This window comes from Bactrocera neohumeralis, chromosome 4 (genome assembly GCF_024586455.1).
Source record: "Bactrocera neohumeralis isolate Rockhampton chromosome 4, APGP_CSIRO_Bneo_wtdbg2-racon-allhic-juicebox.fasta_v2, whole genome shotgun sequence".
NCBI lineage: Eukaryota > Metazoa > Arthropoda > Insecta > Diptera > Tephritidae > Bactrocera > Bactrocera neohumeralis.
In genome coordinates, this window is record NC_065921.1 from 31,728,004 (window position 1) to 31,747,034 (window position 19,031).

Consider the following 19,031-nt stretch of genomic DNA (forward strand, 5'->3'; position numbering starts at 1 on the left):
GAGCATTTGAGCTTTCGAAATCAGAAACTCAGAAATAACAAAAAACTCAATAGGGTGAGTGGTGGTTTTTGTGAGGGCATGTGAATAGGGCTGTTAGATGGAATTCAAGTTTGAAAAATAGTACAAAAATGTGAGTGTATTGCTAAGCAATTTCTTGATCGTAATTAGCAATGTCGTAGCAATACAGTTTTCTCGACAACATCTATTACCTGTCGAGATGCTCCATAATACTCGCAATTCAATTACTGTTATGAAATAAACAATTGCTTGCAAAGTGTTTTGTTCACTATTTCAAAATAATAATTTTTCTAGTTAATAAATAACTTAGGAGACGGAAAAGTGGGTAGCATCAATAGTATCGTTATAAAGTAATTTCGTAATTGGTGCCGAGAGAAATGGAACAATCAAGTCAACAGACTGATCGAAATCAATTGGTAAAAAACATTGTAAAACCATAACTATCACTGGACAAGTCTATATATCCATATTTTAGGCAAATTACCAATTCTCTGCTGACGAAATAAGAGTATTGCGCGAATGTAACTCTGAATCTTTCTTTCAACGTTCTCTGCCTTTAGGAACTTCATTGGGGGTTGGCGCATATTTGGCGGTGAAGAATGGTTTTTTACAAGTAAGTTGTACAATATATATATTTTTTTTAATTAGTACTTTGGTTTAAAATATTAGCGGGTTACTTTTAGAATAACAATCCCCGAATCCATAGTAAAAATAGGTATCGGCATACGGTTTTAAGCATTTGTTATATGTACTTCAGAACACAAACGGACAACGGTTTGCATCTAACGGAAAACGTTTAGCAAGTTCTCGACAGCTACGTTTTTTGATACAAAAAACCTTTCTACCTTCGATCATTAACTTATGCTGGGATTCTAACTGTCAGTATTGTATCAAGTCACAAAATTGGTGACTATAATTTAGTGACTTTTTTTGCAGGATATTTTAACCAAACAAAAAAAACTTATCAAGTGCCTGCTAAATGTATCTTGGTGCCGGAACCGTGCTGTTTAGGCGGGGTTGGATCATAGAGGGAGGAGTGTCAAATGCATAGAGTTAGTTGGGCATGCAAAGAGTCAAGCGAGAAGTCGTTGCATGTGTGACATGTGTTTGGTATGTGGGGGTCTATTCTGGATAAGTAGGAGTTTAATCTGCTACAGTATCCAGAACGAAGCAGCGCCAGGGACGCTAGATTTGTGCGGCAACTCGAGCACGTCGTCTGCAATGGGTGTGGTTTAAGTCCAATTACACTATTCACTATATCAGTGTGAAATTTTCGAGAAATGATTTTTTTGTCGCTTTAAAACGCCTATTTCTCATAATGGCGTTTTTCAAAAACGTTTCCACTCTCTAAAGAAGAGTGAAAAATTGTCGAAAAAAGAGCAAAATTCGATGCTTTTTCTTCAAACCGCCGCCATGTTGTCAAATTTCAAAAAAAAAAAAACTATAAAAAAGGCTTCCTGTAGCGATTTTCTTACAGATTAATAACACTGGTGAACAAAAGAACACTTGCTTTTTGTGACATGAACTGAACAAAGTGTTTATTATGGAAAAATTGTCAGAAATGCAGAAAATAGCTATAGATTTCTTCTCACATATAATTTTTTTTCTATGAGAACTTTTGTTAAAAAAAATGTATTGATGTTTTTCTGCGATATTTTATTTTTGGAGTATCCCTTAACAATGTCCAGCAGTAATCGGCAAGCAAACTGGCATACCACTTGCCTTGGTACCGTTTCTCCATAGCAGAAATGTCTTGGTGGAAACGTTCCCCATGTTCGTCACTTACGACCCTTAAATCGGGGAAATATCCAGATGGGTGTCCAGAAAGTGAATTTTAAGGGACATGTTGCAATTCTAACAACGCTTTTAATGGAACTTCACGTTCGTATTTCAGTTTCATTAAGCATTTCCTCAAATGTTTCATCTTTCATTAGTTATCTTATTTGCGGACACACAAATCTCCATAATTTTTGCTTCACTGCCCCTTGGAAATTTTTGTTTCAGATACAAGAACCCTCTTCCATTTTTGTCCATTGCCTTAGCAATCTCATTCATTAAACCTATTTATTATGCAAAGATGGTAGTAATACCTTTTTGGGATCAAACTGGTAACGTTTGTCCCGGAGTGAGTGCCTGGCCACAGCTCGGAGTGGTCATGTGAATTTGCAGAATAGCCAGAAGTTACACGAAGGTAAATCAGGCGATGGCGGTGGTTGCGGCACGATATTAGTTGAAAATGTGGCGAAATGCTCACGAAAAACTAATACAGTATTAATTCACCTTTCCATTTGATCACAGTAGTAGTGTAAAATCTAAAGCCGCAGGTTACAGAATATCTGTGGATGATAGAAAAATTCTGTTTTCAGATTTGACTTCAGGGTATCAAACTGCATTAAAAACACCTAAGAATTTTCATGTCACAAATTATGTGTCTACCAGTGTAATCTTTTTGAAATTATTGTTTTATACCAAAATTGCGACCGCAATCGTGGATATCGTATAGGACCTTCTTTTACGTGTCATTTCAACAAATTATTTAACTATTATACAACCATTAAAAAAAACAAAAAAAAAACATTTAGTGTTCGTTACAAATTTATTTATTTATAAAAAAATCGGTTAATTTCAACTTAAAAAAATCAGTGATTTTTCGGAAGGTCATTCTGAGACGATCCCTTAAAGGTTCCACTGTGAATGGTCGTCAACGCATGTCTGGCCGTCGACGTAGTTAAGGAAAGACCTATTGATAATTCTAGGAGTGTGCTCTACTTCAAGCGGCCAGCGACTTGAGATTTTTTGGGGCTCTGCATCCTAGACCTTATGGCGGTTTTATGAGAAATAAAAGAACACAAGCACTGTCTAATGTCACACTAAAGTCTTTGGATTATTGACGGTTGGAAATTTAACGTCACCGACTGCAATAATAAGTCAAATCTATACTCCTTTGTCCAGTTTGTGAATATGGTCGCAGTGGATTTAGTGGGGAGAGTTATGTTTCTTACAGTTAAGAAGCGAGAACGTCCATTCCCTCTGGTGGTTAAGGGAGTTTCGAAATCTAAAAATTAAACAGCAGCGGTGAGAGGACACCAACCTGCGGAAACCCCTGTTTACCTCGAAATAGTACGGATGATTGCCGATCGCTCAGGTAGTTCATAGTCCACCTCTTAAACCCTGGAAGTAGCGTAGATTGTTCGATGTCTTCAAGTAGGGTTGTGTGGTTGTCTGTAGGCTTTCGACCGGTCCAATGCTTCCTTCACAAGGTGGTTTTCGGTTGAGGCTATGAACTATCTGGGCATTTATGACGCTAAGTCTTGTGGTGGTGTTGTACACTTTGCCGAATCCATGCTAGTGGTTTTTTGACCCCGCTCTGTATCATGGCCTGAAAAATACCGTCCATACCGGGGCATTTGAATTGTTCGAACCCGTTGATTGCCCAAAGTATTTTGTCTTGTTACTTCTTCTTCTTCTTAATTGGCGTAGACACCGCTTACGCGATTATGGCCGAGTTAACAACAGCGCGCCAATTGTTTCTTCTTTTCGCTACATGGCGCCAATTGGATATTCCAAGCGAAGCCAGACTCCACGCTTGGTCCTTCCAACGGAGTGGAGGTCTTCCTCTTCCTCTTTGCCATGGTCGTCATCAAAAGGGGAGTCTCTCATTCGAGGCTTGTTACTTCCTTTCATTGGGGGTGTTACTACAGAGTAATAATAATGGTAGACTTTCCACTTTTAGTTATGTTTGGACTATGCGTGTTACAACACATTCAGTGTCCCAATTACATTTTTAACGCACATTAAGTTTCGAATATAGTTTATGAAAAAACATATTGTTTGATTTGTATGATCAAACATTGAACTCGAAAAGAATCTTTAAATTCTTACCGCTGGTGGGGGAAAAATAATGATCTTTCTTAAGTGAGAATATATTTCATTCTAATTTTATTTTGATATTTTCATTGCTTATATACTATTTTAGGAAACTGTATTAAATAAGTGTACAATTCAATACATGTGTGTGTGTGTGTTTAATGTTATCTGATCTATAAATTTATGACTTGCCCATGCATTTTTATTATTATTGAATGCGCATTGCATGTAAATGCATGTGCCTGTTTATGTACATATGTATGTATGTATATGTATTTGTATGTTTCATATATTTTCAAATATATATTTATTTTTAATAGTATTTCGGCTTTGCTGATACTAAATAAGTAAGCATGTTCAATGATATTTGAACACGTATTGATATCATTCGTTTTGTTTTGGTGAGTTGGAAATTTGAAGATTACTTAGTTTAAAGTGTGGTAGTTAATTTTTTTTATATTTTTTCCAAGGCCCATTTTATGTAGTTGGTTAAATTGGCAATATCAACAACAGCAACGAAATAGGAAGTGATTTATTGTTTCCTTTTTCTTTGCATGCGGTTGATTTGTTACAACGTTTATTTCATTTTGGTGAGTTAGAAACTTTTAGGTAAATTTCAAGTGCATTGTTGCACTGTTTGATAGTTGAATTGTTTTCCATTTTCTCCAAGGTGAATTAGTTGGTGGAATCAACATCAACAGCACTTCAATTGGAGAGATAATTTATTCGTTTAGAATTTTAGAGACATAAAAATTGAGTATATATGCAATTGAGTAGAATTTCTACTTCTTGACTGGCGTAGAAACCGCTTACGCGGTTATAGCCGAGTTAACAACAGCGCGGCAGTCGATTCTTCTTTTCGCAAGGTGGCGCCAATTGCAGACCCGGCGGGTACTGCGTCGAATACTTTCAGAGCTAGAGTGTTTTCGTCCATTCGGACGACTCCGCTGTCTTTCAATTCGCTGAACTATATCAATGTCATCGTATATCTCATACAGCTCATCGTCCCATCGAATGCGATATTCGCCGTGCCCAACGCGCAAAGGACCATAAATCTTTCGCAGAACTTTTCTCTCGAAAACTCGCAACGTCGATCATTTTCAATTGCCTACTTAGTCCGAAGTAGCACCTGTTGGCAAGAGATATCCTGCGTTGGATTTATCTACAACGAAGTTATGACTGACAACAGTGACGCGGGTGCCTAGTCGCAAGTGCGACGACTGTTTGTTTGATGACAGGAGATATATATATTCGTCTTGCCCTCGTTCACCACCAGACCCATTTGCTTCGCTGCCTTATTCATTCTGAAGAAAGCAGAACTAATGGCGGCGAATGATATCAATATCATCAGCATAGCTTATAGAAGATTGTACCTTCTGGGTTTAGTTTTGCAGCTCGAATTATTTTCTCCAGAAGTATGTTGAAGAAGTCACACGAAAGAGAGTCGCCTTGTCTGTAACCTCGTTTGGTTTCAAACGGCTGGGAGAGGTCATTTCCGATTCTGACGGAACTTTTGGTGTTGCTCAACGTCAGCTTACACAGCCGTATTAGCTTTGCGGGGATACCAAATTCATACATCGCGGCATAAAGGCAGCTTCTTTTTCGTGCTGTCAAAGGCAACTTTGAAATCGACGAGGAGGTGGTGAGTGTCCATTCTCTTTTCACGGGTCTTTTCCAAAATTTGGCGCATGGTGAATATCTGGTCGGTTGTTGATTTTCCAGGTCTAAAGCCACACTGATAAGGTCCAATCAGTTTGTTGATAGTGGGCTTTAATATTTCACACAATACGCTCGATAGAACCTTATACGCGGTGTTTAGGAGGCTTGTCCCGGTAGTTGGCGCAGATTATGGGGTCTCCCTTTTTGTGGATTGGGCAGAGCACACTTAAATTCCAATCGTTGGGCATGCGTTCGTCCGACCATATTTTACAAAGAATATGATGCATGCTCTTTATCAGTTCTTCGTCGCCGTGTTTGAATAGCTCGGCCGGCAATCCATCGGCCCCCGCCGCTTTGTTGTTTTTCAGGCGGGTAATTGCTAATAATTGCCTGGCGTTATATTTTCACTGCCGTTCAGCAGGATGGAAAAATGTTCCCTTCATAATTTTAGTATGCTCTTGGCATCAGTCACTAGATCACCTCTGGGCGTTCTACTAAAGTATGCTCCGGTCTTGAAACCTTCTGTCAGTCGCCGCTTCTTTTCGAGCATTACCCCTGTCGGCCAGCTTGTCAAGCCCTTCATACTTACACATTTCGGCCACAATTTCCTTGTACCGAGTTGTTGACGAGTGCTCTCATAGAGCAGGAGTCCAAGCCGACTAGAAAATCGTTCGGCTATCTGTTGTGATTGCAGCTTCTCGACGTTGAACCTTCCTTGTGTTTGCTGACGTGCGTTTTTTGCTGCACAGAAGCGGGTGCGAATTTTGGCTGCAACAAGAAAATGGTCCGAGTCGATGTTCGTCTGAAACACTGGATTTAATGTTAAGTATACATCTTTTGAAATGGATAAAAAAAAAATTTTTTTATAAAATTTATTAAATTTTATAACTTTATTGGTCCACTGTATATGTGTGTGCATGTTATATGTATAATGAAAATTTTATCGAGTACATACATACAATAAATGTATGTATATATGTATGTGTTCTCGATAGAATTTCCATTGCTCACGCATCGAAAATTTGTAACATGCGCACATTTTCAAAGCTGATACATTTTTTGCCACACATGTTTCAAATCAATCCAGCAGAAAATTGTTGTTGTTTGCTGTACTCGTAGATTTACTCGTGAATTTACTCGTAGCTTACCCGCAGTTTCACATCGGTTCAAACAATCGTCGCAACGCTATGAACTGACATGATACGATTTGCACCGAAGCCAGCCATACCGTTTTACTCGATCGTGATTGCCGAAGAACAGATTGTTGTGTTGCATCAAATCCGTTGACGCTGGCGGTTACTTGAATTGATCAACAATATGGTGAACTGAATTGATTTGATTGTGTTTTTAGCACGAGTGTTTGTTCTGATTTAATCATACTCGTTGCAGCTATCTGGTTTCAAAACTTGCATTTGGTTGGTTTTGGAGCAGTTGCATTCGTGCAGTGTTGTCTTTCACCACGTCCCTTGTGTAGTATTCTCTTTAAGATTAACTGGTTTTAGAATATGGACAGGGTTTTCAATAATTTCGTTAGGAGGAATATTTAACATTTGGTTACGACGTGCTTGAATTGCGACAGAAAATGTTTAAGTCTTTATATGCGGGGCAACCTCTGTAGTTTGCAATGTGATTTCCCCCCACAATTACTAGAATGTAGATCACCACACACCTACGCAGACATTGCGTAGGGTGCAGTATGATTTCATGTCCATACTCTTGGCAGTTTGTATATTGTACATGACCATTTTTCTTATGTGGTTCGTCAACGGTTATGCTGCGATGGAACAGATATTTTAAATTGTAAATCGGGTGTATTTCGTTTTTCTTTAGTTGGTTAGAATTTGGCATCAATTCTATTTTGGAGACTGGTTATAGGACTTTATTTCTGTTAAAGATATTTGCAACTGATTTAGTACTAAACCCACATTCTGCCAGTGCTTCTTTAACATCACTAGAGTCAACCGAAAACTCTATACCTTTATACCTGGTTGAAATAGTTTGGTATTGACCGCTGATTTAATTGGACTTAATTTCCTTTTTACAGTCGGAACAGAAGGTCCTTTTTTGCTTGGTACATTCTTACCTTGCGTTTTGTTTTCCTTCACTGTTCGGGTGCTTGCCTGCCTAGTGGTTGCTGTCGGCGTATTTGTTGTTGCCCTATTGCTGTTTACTGCTGCTTCTGCTCTCTTCGCTTGCTTAATTTTCATTTCAGCTGATCGCTGCGATGACTCATCATCGCCGTTAAATTTTTTTGTTTGAGACTGCTGCACAACTACATAACTGTGTCCATAAGAACGTGTTTATTTTAATATTTGACATAAGTCGCTTGAAGTCTGTCGCTCTCTATGTGTTCACAATGAATGTCTGATGCATGCATGTGCCAGGCCACGACAGTGAAAAACAAAATGTTTGATGAAGTATGGGTATATGATTTCTTCTTTGCTTGTTTATAAATTTGTACATAGTTATGAGAAAACTGTATAATAATTTGGGAGAGGGAAGAGAGCAACTCACCCACACAACCTCTAAATTATGGTTGTATGCGTTTGCCGACCAATGATTTAAGGGGTTACATGGGTTTCCTCGGGCAAAAAACGGCCCGATTCAATAATTTTTTTTTACATATGAAAAATGAAAAATTTTAATGAAATTTTTTTTATTTAAAAGACTCATATTTAATAAACATTTTGTAAAATTTTCAAAAAAAAATATCAAAATGGCAAAATTACGACGCCATTTCCGGCAGTCCCTCGGAAAAAAAGTGCATCCGCGTTGTCAGCAGAACTTCTTTCAGGATCGTCTGAAATAAAAATAAAAAGTACGTGTTTTAGTAAAGACAATAAACTAGGTATTGGACGAAGGAAAAAAAAAATGAAAATTGGATTTTTGGCAGACGTTTTTATAAAAAAATGCAAATTTCGATGAAAATTTCTCGACATTTTTTTTTTTTTTAAATAGTTGTAATTAAAAAAAATCCTTCGTTCAAGACCTTGTAAATGATACGTATTTTTTATTTTTATTTCAGATGATCCTGAAAGAAGTTCTGCTGACTACGCGGGTGCGCCTTTTTTCCGAGGGACTGCCGGAAATGGTTTTCAACTCTGTTAGCCGTTCAATCATAAAATATTTGCACCTTCTCATTGTTTAATGTTCTCTGGTTAGAGAATTTCTACCAAAACAATTTGAATAAAATTAAATTGCGCAACGATTGTTTTTCATTTTGCGCAAGGTTTTTTTTATTTATTTAGAAATAAATCGTTCTGAAAAAAATTAAAGATTCAGTAATTGAATTTGTTTAAATTTTTTTACAAACTTTGTTTCTTGTAAAAATTGGTAATATCAAATGAAAGGGGACATTTTCACTCATAATCGTATCGAATATAAGCGAAATTGCCGCTGTCTGTTAAGAGAAAATAAATATATTCCATTCGAATTTCAAATAATTGTTAAAGTTGCATTTTTATACTTTCTTACATGTTGTTACAGAGTGTAATAGTTTTGTTCACCTAACGGTAGTATGTATCACTTAAAAATAATCAAGATAGATATAGGGTTTTTTTTGTATATATATGTAAATGATCAGGATGACGAGACTAGTTGAAATTCTCTTGAAGAAAGTTGGTATGCGCGTCCCTTGCCCACAAAACGACATTAACCGAAAACTTAAAAAGGATTATAACTAAGCACTAAGTTAAGGTATAAAACTTTAATTCGGCACAGGGGATCGCAGTAGCAAGTTGCATATGTGGACAACATTTTTTTTTTTAAGTGGGTGTGTCCCTGCCTTCTAATTATATCAATAACTAAATGCGCCAGAGACATTAAATCTTTACCCCCCAAAATGGTATGACCTTTAATGGGACCGGGGTCAAAATTGGACGATGGGCGTTACACCGCCTACTTTTAGGTGGAATCAAATAACTCTCGAGATCCGCCCGACCAATTCCAACAAAATTTGGTACGTAACATTCCTCTGACATTTATAAAAATTGCGGAAATCAGACTACAGCCACGCCTACTTCCCATATAACGCAATTTTAAATTCCATTTGAAAGTTTCACTTTCCAGTATACAAATCAAAAATAAACTAATATACCAGGATAAGACTTTGTGTGAATAGCGCATTTGTGATGGGCTACATTACGACTAAAAATAGGGTTCGGGATGAAAGCGTACAAAACAAATCTACATTCACATTTATAATGTTAGTGTGCTGTATGGATATTATAAAGAACGAACCCCTCGACTTGAACGTAATTAAATCTAAATCCTCGTATTAATAAAATAATTGGTTAAAAAATCAAATATAATCTACAACAGTTTTCTCATGTATAAAAATTGCATATTTCAGCCAAATTATAAATATGGCGCGGTGCCCAAAGTAGTCGTGGGTGTGATAATAGGATATTTCGTTGGAAAATTTAGTTACCAGCAAAAGTGCGCGGAGAAGCTAATGCGGTTACCTAATTCAAAACTGGGAGAATTGTTAAGCCAACGTCAACGCGATGGAAGCGTTATTAGTAGGCTTAATCCAGACCAAGGTATTGGAATAGGACTAACCTTGTCACCATTTAATTCAACTGGAACAAGTGACGAACAAATCCAAGAATTCCCTCGTGCTAGTGCCCTCAACTTAGATTTGGAAAACCGTCCTTCAATTACTGGCCTTGACGACATTTATCGCCCCTCATTAGATAGTAAGTTGTTATCTGTTATATATTATATGATCTAATTATTAACTTTGTATATATTTAGATACACCTTTCTACGAAACGCAATTGCCTATCAAAGCTAAGCAAGGCACAAGTTACGAAGAGTTACGAAAAAAAAATCGGGAAGAATATGAGAAAAAGCAGCAAGACACATTTTCCCGGCCTCTGCCCGCAAATGCACCAATAGTTATTCGGGAGAATGAAGCCATTAAAACGACTTTTGGAGCCGATTCTAGTCACAAAAATAAATATGGAGACACATGGACGGATTAATTATATTTGTCTGCTAAAAAAGTAGTTTTTTTTATTAAAGTGTTAATGCTGATATATATACTGTATAATTGTTAAATTCTGTGATGTTTGTGTTTCATTAGATCCATCCGTTTTTTTATATTTACTCCAGTTTTCCAACTTCGTAAAGGTAAGCTCCGAGAAGTTTAGTCTAAAAGTAATCCGAATTAGACATTTACAGAAACATGGAGTAACAGAAAGTCTACTTACTCCTTCTATATAGTTGTAAATATCTATTTTTTCATTTTGTGAATGGGCACCATCATCGCAAGCTCCTACAGGGACTAATATAACGTTTTTGCCAGTGGCCTCTTGAAGTGTTAGTGTCACAGGTATAGACCCACCCTCTCGTGTCATATCAGGCTCCGTTTTGTATACATGTTTGATTGCACTTTTGGCTGCCTCATAATGAGGATGATTAGGATCTTCAGTCCAAGGTTTGCCACTACTTACAAGGTTGACCTTTTAAGAGGATTATAAATATTAATGAGAATATATACAAATTATTTGGTTGTAAAAAAATTACCTTCATTTTGTTTGGAGATCCTCGTTCCTGCCATTTCTCATTTAAGTATTTGGTAACGCACTCAGTGATATGTTCTGGATCTTGATTAGGAACTAAACGTATAGAAAATTTTCCTATGACTTTAGCTGGTATGACAGTTTTTGCGCCATGCTCATAAAAGGCACCTTCTATTCCATGAATGGAAAGGCTTGGATAACGCCATCTGTGCATCAATAATTTCGTTTTGTCTTCATTGTGAGGTAGACTACGAGCTCCAATATCATTTCTGGAAATATAAACGTTACTCGTTTATATAAATAAATACAGAGACTACAGAATGTTATAGTATATTCGTAAATAGTTTCCTTTCATATTTATTCCTAAATACTTTATTTGTAAGTATTTATTTAATGCGGTTTAGGAATATAAATTCAGACACACAGTATATTTTTCGTATTAAACACGGGAAAAACACTAAATCTTTAAAATTAGTCGGCCCTATTCCCGTTGTCCGTTTAAAATGAAATCAGAATGGCTATTTGATATTTCTGTTGCTGTTTCGACATTTATCGAAAACAAATTCGTATTCCCCATTTTAAAACGAATATAGAAACGACATATAACAGTCGTTTTTTGCCGATGTAATAATTGAGAGCGATATAGAAACAAGCGCGATTATCAGAAGCGAATAAGGTTTAAAGAAAGAGAATACCCCAACGAATGACTCAAGGACTTTAGAATTCAAGACAGAATTGCTTAGCTGTCAGAATTGCAAACCAATCCTGATTTTCAATGGTGTCACAGAATCTATTTGGATTTTCGGCTTTCGAACATACGCAAAACCAATATTCGAATCAGCTGTTTACTAATGTGACAAAACTTGCAAATGAATTTATTTGGAAGCAATACTTACTATTAAAGTTTTTAATGAGTTCCGATTTAAAGGAAGATTTTAAGAGATAACATTTATCGAATGAATAAAAACGCATTTGGGTGTTAAATTACGTTTTATAAATCTTCTTTAAATATCGATTTTTTTTTCAATAACTCAATTATTAAGACATTTCGTGTTTTATTCTTATGTTTTCCACTATAGAAATAAAGATAAATTAATTCGTTACAATAAAATAACTTGATTTTTTAACTTACATACATTTCAAAACTGTCAGCGACTATCTTCTTGCCCACCCAAAACCGATATAAATTCTGTTTCGAACATCAAACCAATAATATCTGAATTCATGACACCTACTACTTTTTCTGATTCTGATACCGACAACTAGTTGAATATAGTATTAACGTGCCGTATAGTAATAAAATGTTTCCAGGTACCATTAAGGTATATCACATACAATCGCCAATCATATGGAGTAAAGTCAGCCGGGTGTTCGAAAAACATAATATTAGGTTATCAAAAAGTCTTGCGGTATTTTCGCTAGTTGGCACTGAAAGCGCGTAGTTCTAGTTTTATTCGTCGCATCGGGTCATGCTATACCTTTTTGGAAAGCTCATTTCACGCGCTAACACGTGTTTGATTGATTGTCGTTTCTTTTAAGTCGTTCGTGAGTTATAGCGTCGCAAACATGGAGCAAAATAAAGAGAAAATACGCCATATTTTACAGTACTACTACGATAAAGGCAAAAATGCATCCCAAGTCGCCAATAAAATTTGTGCAGTTTATGGACCCGATACAGTTTCCATTTCCACCGCACAACGATGGTTTCAACGTTTTCGTTCTGGTGTAGAGGTGGTCGAAGATGCGCTACGCTCCGGAAGGCCTGTCGTCGAAAATTGTGATAAAATCGCTGAATTGGTCGAAAGAGACCGGCATAGTAGCAGCCGTAGCATCGGTCAAGAGCTGGGCATGAGTCATCGAAAGTTCATTTCAATTTCAATAAAAAAAATTCAATAAAAATACCGCAAGACTTTTTTGACAACCCATTATTAGTTATATGGGGATTAGGTAAATTTTTCCCCAATTTTATCCATTATAGACGCAAGCTAAACGCGCTCTTTTATTTTCATTGAGATATAGTAACTCACTTATTGGCTGATGTGCGCGGTTTAAAGACACCCGGAAGTTTGGAAACTTTTGTATTAGGTGTACGGCCGAATTTCACCCATTATTGGCCCACAGACATAACAACGGGTGAGCCAAGTAGGGGTACTTTTTCAATAGCCTTTTTTTTTGACAAATTTCGCGTGAGTTGTGTCAAGCTGACATGTTTGTTTGTTCAGTATTGTTTGGCATTTCATTTTGGAAAGACTTACGCCTAACAACGTTTACAATTCGTTCAATTTATGATCAATATAATCGGCCTACTGAGCGTTCTATTCGCAACACCATCACCCTTCTTTAGACCCATCGTTCATTATTAGATAATATTCTATCGAATAGACCAAGTCCAGCTCGCAGTGAAGAAAATATAGCACTCATAGCTGAAAGTGTACACGAAGACCGTAGACATGGAACGACTTGAGGCATTCGAGATCTTCAATTGAGAGCGAACAAAAAGAGCTTGTGCAAGAACAGAAGCCGCTCGACATTCCCAATTTTGATGATGAGGCACATTCCTTGCTCAATAGGTATGTAAAAAAAGCAAAATTCATCCAGAAAAACAACGATTTGATGTAGTTTGTGGCCGGTGGAATCATCAGTCCACGTTTCTTCAAAAATGATGCCGGTAAGAATTTGGTTGAAATCGGTCGAGCAAGTCCCGAGATATGTGATTTTACCTCTCATATGATCACGCTTTTAGTAGTTTTTAACAGTACCGTTATGTGGAGAATAGGCGGGGTTAAAATACGATTTCATCCATTTTCACACTCCTCCTAAACCACTAAAGCTAAAACAACCAAATTTGCTAAGTACAAATCTTATAAGAACTTCTACCGACGTAGTGAAAATGGATGAAATCGGAGAACAATCCCGCTCACTCCCCATGTAATGATGTAGTTAAAAAGTACTAAAAATTTTGTAGCGCTCTTATTTATAACGTCGTTAATTAAGAATTATAAATTATAACTTACACTTTTTCGCGTTTGGGTACTTCGTGTTCTACCATTTTGAACTAAAGCGCACGCAGAGACATCACCTTCATTATTTTTCTTATGAATTGACAATTTTCACTATTAATTTTTAATTCAAGGTGTATCCGATTAATCATCGGAAGTTAAAATTTTAATTTTTAAATAAAAATGTAATATTTTTTTAAATAAAAACTAAAAATTTAATATTCAGAATCATGAATTGAAATATCATTGGATAATTAAAAAATTCGCAACCCTGGAGCTATTGTGGTCATACTTTCTTTTATAAGTACAGTGAAATTCCCCAATACGGAGTCCTTATAACCTGGACAAATTTCATGAACACAACGCTTCCATTAATATTTTCATACAAAACCAGTTTCCTATAACCGGACACGGATACTATTTAGGAAATATTACGTTTAAATTATCTCTGACAAAAGAAGATTTAAAAAAATATGTAGTGTGTGTATTTATAGTTCCCTAATTTTTTCTTAATTCTCATTAATTTTTGGTGTTTTGCGATAGCCGTTTTCAGTGTTTCAGCGCTGGCGTCGTCTGAATAGCGGTGGCTCAACGGAAACTAATCCGATAATTGTCATTCATTCACTTCTGACTGACATTGGCTCACATTTATTAGTTCAGTAGAAATATAGTTTTAAATTGCAGCTCCTGACCCTAAGGATACATTTTAAACATTCGTTTTTGCCACGCCCCCATATATGAACAGCTTCCTTAGCCGAATAAAAACACTGTGATGGTAGGTGTCCGGTCATGAGGAATTTCACTGCATATATAAAGTTTAAGTTTAAAGCCTCAAAATCGATCATATGGTTTTTGATTACCTGTTCTTAAATTGAAATAAATAACTTAGTCGAGAATAACATTGTAAATTAAAAAAAAAAAACTAAAAAAAAACATGGTTTTGGTTTTAAAAATAAAATAAATCCCAAAATATAATAAATACTCACTTGTAATCTTCAACTTCATAATCAATATTCTGATAAATTTCCTTTTCATTGTGTAAAAGAGGTGCAACCTGAAATATAAATTAATTAATAAGTATTACAATGGAGATTAAGTTTGATGATTATTGTTAATTAAAAATTAATCAACAGTGAAAGGTACAATTTTTTTTAATACAAACATGTTTGATAGAATTACAACTAGTTCTATAAAATAGCATGCATTATCATTTTAATAACTTGGAAACACAGTCAGACTGAATATATTAGGAAATACCAGGCACATTTACTTTGAAGCCTGAAGTATTCATCAATGTGTATACTTACATCTCTGTCAATGCCGGGAATGAGAATGTTGGTATCCTTGTCTACAAGTACACTGAGAAGATAGCAAAGATCTGGCATTGCTTCATGCACAGTGCCACCAAATACACCACTATGTAAATCTTTAACAGCACACTCTACTTCAATAGTATAATAAACTAAGCCACGAAGACCATAGGTTAAACATGGTCGTTTCTTTCCAAGCCAATAATTATCAGATATACAAACATAATCGATATTTGACAAAAACCCGTTTTTACGAGCTAGCAAAAGATCATCCAGACCCTCACTACCACTTTCTTCCATTCCTTCAAAAACAAATTTTAAGTTGACGGGTAAGTCAATATTTAGTTTTTGGAATGCCTCAATGGCATGTAGCCAACATAAAACAGGTCCTTTGTCATCACTTGCACCACGGCCATACAACTTTCCATCGATTTCGGTCAGATCAAAAGGCTCCGTATTCCAACCATCTTCTTTCAAAGCTGGTTGTACGTCCAGATGACCGTAAACTACAATTGTCTTCTTTTTTGGATCCTATAGATATTAATAAATCATAATTACATAATTTACGTTAAATTTAAAAACATTTAATTTCAAACCTTTCCTAGAGTTCCTAAAATCACATTCGGTAGGGCTATTTCTTTACCATTTGGTAACCGCTGTCTACCAATATCAGCCAATTCAACATCAGTACCGAGGCTTCTCAACTTATCAGCAACCAACCGCACCATAGCTTGTATTTCATCGCGCTTATCAGGCCACGCTGATACCGATTGTATGGCAACAGCAACCTTCAACGCAGTAATATATTCTTCCTTGTTGGAGTTGATATAGCTAGCAATGGAACAACAAAAATAATAATCAACATCACCAACATACATATTTGGGTAATATTTTAAGCAATAAAACCACTGAGATAAATCCCAATTTAATATTTATATAAGAAATAATAAAAACATAAACAATGATTACGAAAACACATACAGTAGCGGACAGTGAAATCCGGACAACCCGTCGATTTGTATTTAAAGCACGATTGTAACCGACAAGTGTAATTTTTTGCGGAAAGGTTTATTCGTTCACTTAAATTAGTGCTCTGTACACGTTTTCTAACAACTTTTAGTTTTATTTTTCAATAGTTTCAAAGTTTATTTTGTGCTCGTGCTTGGTTAAAGGTTAAATATGCCAAATTAAAAAAAATGTCCGAATTGCAGAAAAGTAATATTTTGATTTTCCGAAAAGAAAATCTGACCATTCGGGAAATTAGTGATAGAGTTGGCTTCAGCAAGTCTTCCATTAGAGAATTTCTAAAAAATTTCGATAAAACCAGGTCTATTAAGAGAAAAACTGGCTCTGGAGCAAAGAAGAAGACAAGTTCTAGGGAAGATCAGGTAATACATTCTATCAGCTTGAGGGATCGCTTCAAAAATGCTGAGGACATTAAAGTGGAGTTATTTAAAGATGCCGATATGGCGCAAGAACTGTTCGTCGAAGACTTCAAGAGGTTGATTTGAACGCTCGTCGGGCTGCCAAAAAACACTTTTAACCTCAAAAATGCGTCAAAACCGTTTACCATGGACAAAAGAACATCAAAATTGGACTCAACTTGATTGGCGAAATGTAATCTTTTCAGATGAGTCCAAATTTAACATTTTTTGCAGCGACGGTATGACCTACGTGCGAAGGAGAACTGGTGATCAGGAGATACTTGTAACCAATTTAATACCTTGAATGAGAAACCACTTTTCGTGAGCGGATGTCCTTATTTTTCAGGATGACTCTGCGCCCTACCATCGTGCCAAAATAGTAAGTATCCATTTTTTTGTACAACTAGAGTTTATTGCTATAATTTTAATTACAAATTTTATACTTATCCTTTTTTCTTTCTTTAAGGTGAAGAATTATTTATCAAAAATCGGGGTCTCGACTTTGGAGTGGTCAGGAAACAGTCCGGATCTCAATCCCATTGAGAACCTTTGGTTTATAATGAAGGCTCAGGTAGAACAGAAGAGACCAACGAATTTAGCAGAGCTGAATGGAATTCTCGAAGAAGCGTGGTCATAACTTCAATGCCCGGGCGTGTAAAAGCCGTTATACAAAGCAAAGGAAGTTTGACAAAATACTAAAACGAGTGCTTTTGTATAGATTAATATTTCCTTTAATTAAAACTATAAAATCATTTCTCCGATGTAGATAAAACAAAGTTATCACTGTTTATATTGCTAGTTACCAAAATGATACAATACCTAAAATGAATAAAATAAAAATTTTTATAAGTGCAATCCACTACACTGACTATTTTTACGCTTAATACTAACGTATTAAATATATACTATTATTGTTTTAAATAAATAACTTAAACATTCCACTAAAATAATAAGGAAAAACTATGATTTTTTAGTTGTCCGGATTTCACTGTCCGCTACTGTATATGTAGTTCAAACGGCAATGTGCGATAACTGGAAAATTTTCTCAGAAAGGGTACTTATATAATATAATTCAAGTAAAATATTTTTCAATTAACAATTTCGTTTTCTCCTAAAGTAGACATTCGTTCGAACTTTTCATTTAAATTTAAATTAAATAAATTTTTCTTCCGCTTCCTAGAAAACGCTGGTATCTGGAGAACTACCTCTAACCGACCATCCCCTTTTTATATCCGAAATACTAATAAATTATTTATTTAAAAAATGGAAAAATTTCAGTGAAGATTTTTTCATATTTTCAAAATAAAACCCTTCATATTGGCGGTAAGATGTGGCAACGCTCATCTCACAACCCATATCCATTTTAACCCCGAATTCACCGTCTAACTGTAGCGCCAAGATATTCAGAATGGTGCTTAAAAATATTTCGTTTGTAATAATTTAATTTAAATAATACATCAACTTCAATGCATAATTATTTTTATAATCTGCTTGAAAAATGCAAATTTCCGAAATTGCGTATCAAAATTGCATTGTAGTATATTAATACTTTTAAATTTTTTTATTATTATCCTAGATGTGTCCGGCAGCTTATTTACGTTCTAAATCTCTTTAGTTCTGTTAACATTTTGTATTCCTCGTCCCACATTCGCCTTAAAAAAATTCTAAACAGTTACATTGAAATGTTTGTAATAATGTATAGCTTAATATTTATTATCTGATAAATAATAACAAAGCGCGATCACTCTTAACTAAATAACATTTATCTTTAATATTAAATGCACTGTTTTCCTGAAATCATATACATATGTACATATATTGGTAAAAGTGTATTCATATGTACATTTATGGAAGAAATGTGATAAAAAGTGAAATAAAGTTAAATGCCATTTTTAGATAATATGGGAAACTTATTTGTTTATAATTGTTATTTGTTTTGCACATTAATATTCACCTGAAAAGCTGTTGCAGAACATTGGGTAAGTCAGCCATATTTCACTAATAAACACTTGTTAAGAATTCCGGTTTTTATATTCACTTGCGAAATTCAAACAACTTTCTCCCGTAAAATTTTATCAACCGCTCAGTAATTTATACGAATTACAATGACCGTGGTGAAATTGTAATATATATGTTTTATACCGATACGGAATATTTAAAGATGACTACTTACCACAGTACATACTGCACCACAAACGATACGACTTTACTGATAGCAATAAAACACAG

General features: G+C 35.5%; 2 protein-coding genes and 2 long non-coding RNA genes across 4 annotated transcripts in view; 2 read left to right on the plus strand and 2 right to left on the minus strand.

Annotated features, from left to right (window-relative positions):
- Positions 1-7,887, minus strand: part of LOC126756619 (uncharacterized) — a 60,704-nt gene extending 52,817 nt beyond the window's left edge. Inside the window, exon 1 of the long non-coding RNA XR_007666619.1 lies at positions 7,807-7,887. This is a non-coding gene — a long non-coding RNA (uncharacterized LOC126756619). The remainder of the gene's footprint in view (positions 1-7,806) is intronic.
- On the plus strand, positions 227-10,605 carry LOC126756587 (OCIA domain-containing protein 1). Its single transcript, XM_050469777.1, has 4 exons — positions 227-434; positions 494-631; positions 9,896-10,241; positions 10,300-10,605. Exons 1-4 carry the CDS (start codon positions 396-398, stop codon positions 10,527-10,529), a joined length of 753 nt encoding a protein of 250 aa, XP_050325734.1. The 5' UTR covers positions 227-395; the 3' UTR covers positions 10,530-10,605.
- Positions 10,526-19,018, minus strand: LOC126756572 (cytosolic non-specific dipeptidase). Its single transcript, XM_050469750.1, has 7 exons — positions 18,757-19,018; positions 15,975-16,209; positions 15,376-15,909; positions 15,055-15,122; positions 11,074-11,338; positions 10,758-11,009; positions 10,526-10,698 (listed from the first exon to the last, which is right to left on the minus strand). The coding sequence occupies exons 1-7, from the start codon at positions 18,792-18,794 to the stop codon at positions 10,651-10,653; spliced, it is 1,440 nt and encodes a 479-aa protein (XP_050325707.1). The 5' UTR covers positions 18,795-19,018; the 3' UTR covers positions 10,526-10,650.
- Positions 16,205-17,664, plus strand: LOC126756612 (uncharacterized). The gene is made up of 2 exons (XR_007666611.1): positions 16,205-17,181; positions 17,269-17,664. It is a non-coding gene; the product is annotated as an uncharacterized LOC126756612 (long non-coding RNA).
- Positions 19,019-19,031: the final 13 nt, after the last annotated feature.

Excerpts from the sequence above, each read along its gene's own strand:
- LOC126756572 (XM_050469750.1), bottom strand. The coding sequence starts at position 18,794 with ATGGCTGACTTACCCAATGTTCTGCAACAGCTTTTCAG. Across the intron at positions 11,339-15,054 it reads TATGAAGTTGAAGATTACAA|AAATGATATTGGAGCTCGTA; the intron begins GTGAGTATTTAT and ends TTATATTTCCAG. Across the intron at positions 10,699-10,757 it reads TTTACAACTATATAGAAGGA|ACTAAACTTCTCGGAGCTTA; the intron begins GTAAGTAGACTT and ends GATTACTTTTAG.
- LOC126756587 (XM_050469777.1), top strand. The coding sequence starts at position 396 with ATGGAACAATCAAGTCAACAGACTGATCGAAATCAATTG. Across the intron at positions 435-493 it reads AGACTGATCGAAATCAATTG|GCAAATTACCAATTCTCTGC; the intron begins GTAAAAAACATT and ends TCCATATTTTAG. Across the intron at positions 632-9,895 it reads TGAAGAATGGTTTTTTACAA|CCAAATTATAAATATGGCGC; the intron begins GTAAGTTGTACA and ends TGCATATTTCAG.